General features: G+C 30.6%; 1 protein-coding gene across 1 annotated transcript in view; it reads left to right on the top strand.

Annotated features, from left to right (window-relative positions):
- Window positions 1-2,832: 2,832 nt before the first annotated feature.
- Window positions 2,833-7,693, top strand: part of LOC134282530 (uncharacterized) — a gene marked incomplete at its 3' end in the record, with an annotated part of 79,707 nt that continues 74,846 nt past the window's right edge. Inside the window, 8 exon segments of the mRNA XM_062764933.1 lie at window positions 2,833-2,943; window positions 3,771-3,861; window positions 4,102-4,213; window positions 4,296-4,470; window positions 4,624-4,813; window positions 5,676-5,884; window positions 6,034-6,149; window positions 7,012-7,235. Of these exon segments, the coding sequence (XP_062620917.1) occupies window positions 2,833-2,943; window positions 3,771-3,861; window positions 4,102-4,213; window positions 4,296-4,470; window positions 4,624-4,813; window positions 5,676-5,884; window positions 6,034-6,149; window positions 7,012-7,235 (1,228 nt within the window).

The following is a 7,693-nucleotide window of genomic DNA, read 5'->3' as shown; positions in this document are numbered from 1 at the left end:
ACAGACCAACCTTAAACAGATATTGCATCTTGGGGACCATATCAGTAGTGAGAATTTGGGATCTGCATATGTAATTGTTGTTTTTGGTATGAGTGATCTACTTCTTAAAATGATGTGAAGTCTATCAATGACCTTTAATACTTGCACATTTGCTTTGGGTGTACATATAAGTTATAACTGTACATTTCAAATGACTGTAACACATGAAGGATCAGCTGGTTAAAGATTTTTAAGGAGTTTTGCTTTGTAAGTATTCATTATTGATGAAAATATGTTTTTCAACTTGAATATGTCTTACAAGACTAAGACTGTAGTTTAAATGATCTTTCCTAGAGGAGTGTAGATATAATAATCCTTGCTGACAGTAGGTTTTTTTGTTACCTTTTTTGTGGGCAATATAACTAACTAGTTCTTTTTAAGTTATATAGAATCTGATTAGTATCTCCATTGGGAACAAGTGAATTTAATGCAGGTTGTTTAAATTCAAGGTGAACACAATGCAACATACACAGTTTCCAATTCAAAAGATGGCTTGCAGTTTATCAAGGTTAGACATGGACATCCCGTTGAAAAATCTACTGGATCATATACCAAAGTAAGACCATATTTACACTGTTTCAACTCTGAAGAAAGTTATACATGTATGTGTCTTGCATATATATTGAAAATATTTTTTTGTACTGGATCATATACAAAAGTAAGACCATAATTACACTGTTTCAACTCTAAAGAAAGTTGTACTTGCATATACATTGAAAGTATGTATGTATTTTCATTTTAAAGTAAGTTATAGTATCATGTATATTGAAAGTACATATGTTTTTTTTGTTCTAAAATAAGCAATGATGATCTTGTATTCATTGCTGTTTGGGTTAACACCCTGAAAACAAAATGTGGAAAAATATTTTGTTGGTCATTCTAACAACCAATTAAATATTTTCCACTTTTAATTCTAGACTTGATCCAAATTTCAACTTTGTCTATGCTGTGGTTGGCAATTCAAATAACAATTGTCACAAAATTAACACTGATTTTATTTTACAGACTCTGCAATTCCATGACTATCTGGGGACAATACATAGTGTACTCATTGACGAGGACTTCACATCTCCAAAGATGCACCACAGGTCATTGCCTTGTCCCTTCATAATTTTTATTGTAAATAAAAACAACTTTATTATGAGAATATACATGACATATATTTTATTTACTGTTATTTTTTTTTCTTCAAACAGTTTTGACCCTCATGCAAACATGAGAAAAGTTAAAGCAGTGAATGAATTCAGCAACATGGGTAAGTTGAACATTATCAATATTGAAACATGACAACTGTAGTTGTACTTATTTGAAGCATGTTTTCAATGGTTAACAAAAATAACAAGTGCTTTATTTAAGGAAGCTCTAAACACTAACAGAAACTGTTTTTTTGGACTCAGAGAAAAATATATCATATATAGATATGCATATTGAGACTTTTTCCTTCATTTAGAACATAAAGCCTTATTTGCGCAGGAAAAATGTTCAAAGACAATAGAGATCACGGTTGTATACTTACACTGGGAAAATTAATGAAAATAGTTAATTGAATTTCTTACTCTTGGTCTTATATAATGCTAAAAATATATTAATCTATTATAACTTATGTAATTAACATTAAATAACAATTTCTTTAATCGAACATCTAAGGGCAGATCACTCTAACTGCATAAAACTACACAATAACTCTAACTGCATAAAACTACACAATAAATAGAGCACTTTATTGTGCAGTGTTTAGAGCATCCTTAAACTGGATAATTTCTCTTTGTCAATTATAGATAAATATAAAAAATATTCAATAACAATTTTATTTAGGAAAAAAGCTTTATTTGCCACAATAATTTGTGAAGAATGAAAAAAAAAAATATTTATGGAATGTTCCCAAGATTAATATAATTGTTCAATAGAATTCATTTTAACAAATGTGAAGGTATGCCAGTCCTCACTTCAATTTGTCCAACTAAACATGATTTATTATGTTTAGCTCCCCTGAAACAAAGGCTCAAGCATGTTTTACTGATAAAAATTTGTCTGTAATCTGTTGTTGTCATTGTCAATATCATTGTAAACATGCATTTTCCACCCACATTTTCATCTTTTGAAGAACCACTGGGCCAGTTTTAACCAAACTTGACACAGAGTATGCTTGGCTAAAAGGCTTTTAAATCATATTTAAAATACAAAAGCACCCTCAGCTGAGTAAATTTGAATTAGCTCATATGAGCTGAAGTGTGTCCAAAGGCTGACCAAATTTGTCTATTTTGTCTAATGTCCTTGTCACCAAAATAATTTTTTCACATTTTCATCTTTTCTGGAACACTCAACCAATTTCAATTTAACTTGGCCCAGAATATCCTTGGATAGAGGGGAATGAATTTTCAATTGAAGGGATATAGCCTCTTCCAAGATGAGCTAGTAACAATTGGGTGGGATCATCTAAAAATCTAAAGAACCACTGGGCCAGGAAAAAAAATGAAACTTCTGTGAAAGCTTCCTGTAATTGGATAGAAATAAAATTTTGTTCAAATCTTTAATCATGCTGATAAAGAACAGATTTTAATGCTTACTGACTCATGTGAATGGTGTAGTTATTGGGTTTCTTGTTTTTGTGTCTGTTAACCTCTATATTTAAGTTATTGGCTATCTAAAAAAAATTCTAGGTCATTTTAAGTATGAAATAATTAGGGTTGAGTGTATTGGTATAAAATTCTATTTTATCAACCAATGTTTCATCTCTTAATACTGTACTTCTAACCATTTTAACCTTTTTTTCTTAAATTAGCTATGCCAGAAATGTCCTATGTGAGTCAAGGAAAGTTACACTTTCTAACAAGACATGTTGATAAACGCAATTGGGAGAAACCTTTCCAATTCCTGCTGAATACAACAATTCAAGTTGGAAATGTAAAGATAATAATTTTTTAAAATTTTAGAATAATTGTTGTTTTTAAAGATTCGTTACTATGATAAGTATTTATACTAGTAGAATATGTTTGATGGAACAAAAGGTCAAGTGAATGACAAAACATACAGTATTTTTATTTATCAAAATACATACATGCATGTAATCCATGTGATTTTTAAAACTATGTAAAAATTGAATTATATATACCCCAAAACATGCTACGACACCACTTGCTTGGTGCATTTTGTTTCGCTTCTTGCACAGTTCATTTCATTTTGTAAATGATTCATTTTATTTGTGAATGGTAAGGTTCACCCTGTGAACTTTTTTTTGGTTTTGTGTATGTTTTAGATTTGTTTTTGAACATTGTAGTTCACTTCTTGCTTGAATTGATTTGTTTCTTTCTGAGGTGTAGTAGCATGTTTTAGGACTTGTCTATTGACTGATCCATAAATACCTAGTGCCGTACATGTACTGTAAATCACTTGTTATTAGCAAAAACTTTACTTTCATGTAATTATGCAGAAGACAGTGTGCTTACCAAAATGTCACTCTTATATATTAATTAGTATTTCTAAAGATTATATAGAGCAACATGTAACCCCAATTCGTGAAAAAATGTCCTAGTTGATAAATATAAATGACTCTCTCATGAAAGCAAGGTTTTAAGAATATTAAGTAATTTATTGTAACATTACACTGGAACTATAAGTGAAAAGTGTTTCCTTTATTAACATTTAAAAAGGGGGTTTCCAGGTAAGAAATTGTTTGTGCTCCCCAATATTTTTTTTCTATGACATAATAAATATTACATTTTTTCATTTAGCTGAAGAAAACAGAGAGAAATATCAATGTAACTTTGTCAAAAGAACAGATTCATGGAAATCTGACTTGTATGGAAAACCAACCCCCAGAAGGTAGTTACATGTATTTGCAATATTCATTTTTCTTTTAAAATTGTATGTTTGACTTGTAATCTTAAAAACAGCATATTATAACAGCCCCTCCACTTTTAGTATATTTCACAGATTAGCTTGCAGATATTTTTTGTTTTATTATTTTAAAAAGAAATTAATTCTGAATACTTTTCCACATATTTGGTACTTTGGATATTTCTTTCAAATTTAATTGACAACATTATTAATTTGGTATTGTAGGATCACATGCGCTGGCTATCTGCTTTCGAAACATTGTGGAAATTATGACAAAATTGCCAGAAGATGATGTTGAAAGAATTGCAGAGTTTTACTTTGAACAGCTTGACACAAAGTAAGTTTTAGCTATAAAACATGCATACAGTTTTGAAGAGTACATAATTTCTATATTTTAATATTAATCAATGTATTTTTAGCTTACCCCAGAACAGAAGAGCAAAGGAGAATATGGTTGATGTTTTGGGGGCCATGAATACAGAACTATCAGATAAGCTCCTGGCAGAAAAAATATTCTTAAACCCTAACCCAGATCCTGAGATGATTAAAAGAATTCTGACACATGTGGCAACAAAATTTAGGTCTCCTCACAGGGTAAAACTGTTTATTGACTAAATCGTAAAATGAATGATAAATATAGACTTGACTAATTTTAATTTGTTTAAGCCCCCCAGAATTATCCTATACCTTGTTTTATGACTATATTTATTTGTATGAATTTCTCCGACATTTATATGTTTCAAACAGGTCCTTCTGCAAGCTTTAGAAGATGCTGTCTTTCACAAAGAAAAGTTTCCTGAAGAATTTTATGCAAAGGACACCCATAGCCGATGTATGTTGGCTTTAGGTGCAGTGAGTCACAAATTGTCCAAAGAGGGAAATTCTAATCGAGCAAGAAGAACAGTAAATTGGGTGCATTCTGTACTGGGCATGCATGGTAATCATTATGATACATCTGCTACAAAGTTGTAGAAGGGATATATTGGAATCATCATAGATATGAACTGCCTAATCTCCCAGTTTACTCATTATTTACTTCTTAGACTTTTTACACCCTAAATAATTCTATATTATCTATGTGCTAAATCTCCTGATTTTTAACCATTTTCAATAAAATAAATTATTATTTGTAGCTAGAATGCTGGAAAAAAAACTGGTTCAGCTTGATAAATAACTAGTATCATGCAATTTTCAGGGCATTTTAAGAAAAATAACAATGCGCAAATGGTCACACATTAACTTTTAACAGTTGAGGTTAACTCTCAGGATGGTTATGGAAATATTTTTCACCATGCATGTACTTTTTGTGGGATTGTCCATATATATAGTGTCATAATAAGCTTTTGATGAGTATCATATCAAGGCATTACTTCCACAAGAATAGTGATAAATACTGTTGTTTGGTGTATTTGAATGCTATGAAATTTTCTGCATTTATCAAAAGAAGACAATATTAAGCACAAAGTTCAAATAATATGGAGAGATTGGTTGAAAACTATTGGTAACAATTATTTAGGGTATAGGCAGGTCTGATAGACTATCGAAACCAAACACCAATATTTGGTGCATAAGTAAATACATGAAGAACTTGAGTGTACATGTAGGTAAGAAGGGGGGGGGGGGGAGGGGCTTAGCTCATGAATACAACTTAAGTTTTTAGAAAATAATTAGAGATAGATAAACAAAATTGATTAATCAATCCATCAAGTTTGTATCAAGTATTTGAAATTGTTGTATCCATCAATAAAACAAACTTTGTTGACTTGTGTTCTGTAATAATTTGATTTTGACATATATAGATCCATATGAGTACAGAAAAAGGAGAGCAGTGATGACAGAGGAAGAAAAGGAATCTTATGACCATCACAAAGTGATTCTTCTGGAGACACTGGGAAATGCTAGAATGGATGAGTCCTATGATTACATTATCTCTCACATCAACAGTACAAACTCACAGTGGATCAAAAGGGCTGGATGTCATGCACTCAGGAAATATGAACATCAACATGTAATTCTCAATAGTCATAGTCTTCACTTGATCAGATTGAGCTTAAAGTTAATATTCTTTTATCAGTAAATACAGAATGATTACTTCCTAATTTGTATGCTAAGCCACAGATTATGTTTGTATGAAAAAGATGTATCTTATATTTTTAGGCAGCTGATACTCTTCTGTATTCTGCATTGTTTGATGAGGACCAGTCTGTACGCTATGAAGCTGCCCTTTTGTACATGGGGCATCCAAAAGGCAAAATGATTGCTCCAATGAATAGGTGAAGTTCTAATCTGTTAACAGTGTTTTTTTATTCTTAAACAGCACAGATTATTTATGTGCTTGATTAAGATGTGTGTAATGGGTCATTGTTTATATACAGTTGGCATCTACCTTTCTAATGTTGAGTAAAAAATAAATAAATTTTGATTTGAGGGTTCTAATCAATAGATTTATGTTCCAATATCTGTTTGAAAATAAAATAATCGTGGATAACTACAATTACTGATATTTTAAAATAATTGTTAAGAATTTCGTATATGCTTTTTTTTTTTGCTATAATGTCTTTTATTTTCAATCTAGTACTGATTCTTTACCATTCATTTATAATTTGTTGAAAAGAATACCACTAATTTTTAAGAAAATTGCCCTTGTTTTGAAATTTGGCAATTTTTGTTTTTGGCCATTTTTGATGACCATTATATAATTTTTTATCAGAAATCCATCTGCTCTTTTGTCTAAAAACAGGCATTGTGAAATGTCATATATTTCAGTGAATGTTTCTTTGGGATTTTTAACAAGTTGTTATAAATTCATTTAAAAGATTCAATAATGAAGAAAAGTGGTCACATAAACTGTTATAAATTCATAAAAGTCAATAATTCAAGTGTCATATGATATATATATAGATCAGGACATTATTTATTGAACAGCCCTCGTATATATTCCAAAGTCTTGCCTAATATGATCTAAACTTGTAGTCCCTTTCAGTAAATTTGATTGTTTTACTCTGGAATGTTGTCTTGTCAGGTCATTTTGTTGTTGTTGAAAATACTGGTTTTCAGATCTGAAAAGATTTACTGTATAATAATTTGACAATAACCATAATTAAAAATAATGTTTTCTAATATTGTTGCACATAGTGAACCGACAGGAAATAATGGTACGTCAATGATAGATCCATATGATGCAGGCATTGATGTGATGGACCTTGCACAAAACCATCATAGGTCTAGAAGGAGCATCTGGGATGGACTTAAATTTAGATTGGAAGCACCAAGTGTGGACTGGCAGAAGTTAATAGGATCTAAAAGCATTGGGGCATCATTTGGTGTGATCATGATAAATCTTCTTGACTTGGTTGTTGGTAAATGTTTCTATGATTTGATTTTTTTCAAAAATGATATCAAATTGAACATCTTGTAATAAAATGTATAACAAATTACAAAAATGTTGTACATTTTTGTCTTGCTTATGAATATCAAATAATCATCTTGCATAAATACCATTATAAAGCACCTTGATAACCCACCAATTATTTAAGGATTGATTGATTGACTGATTGTATGTTGTTGTTTGTCCCATTCAAGAATATTTCACTCATATAGAGATGTTAATGACCACATAGTGGTGAAGTGCTTAAAATGTTGACCTTTACTCGGCACTTATGGTCATTTAGTAGTGCGAGATCTTAATTATTTAAGGAATGGTTTTCAGTGTTGTGACTGTTATTGGTTTTTGAATCACAGACTTGTCACATAGGCATATTTTATGAGGCACAGTAGTCCTACGTGAAAAATATGATACAGGCATGTCCCTATAATT

Source organism: Saccostrea cucullata, unplaced genomic scaffold (assembly GCF_032062105.1).
Source record: "Saccostrea cucullata isolate Sc308-1 unplaced genomic scaffold, CSIRO_AGI_Scuc_v1 ctg297, whole genome shotgun sequence".
Lineage (NCBI taxonomy): Eukaryota > Metazoa > Mollusca > Bivalvia > Ostreida > Ostreidae > Saccostrea > Saccostrea cuccullata.
Note: the sequence above shows the minus strand (reverse complement) of the source record. Positions and strands in the feature narration are given on the sequence as shown.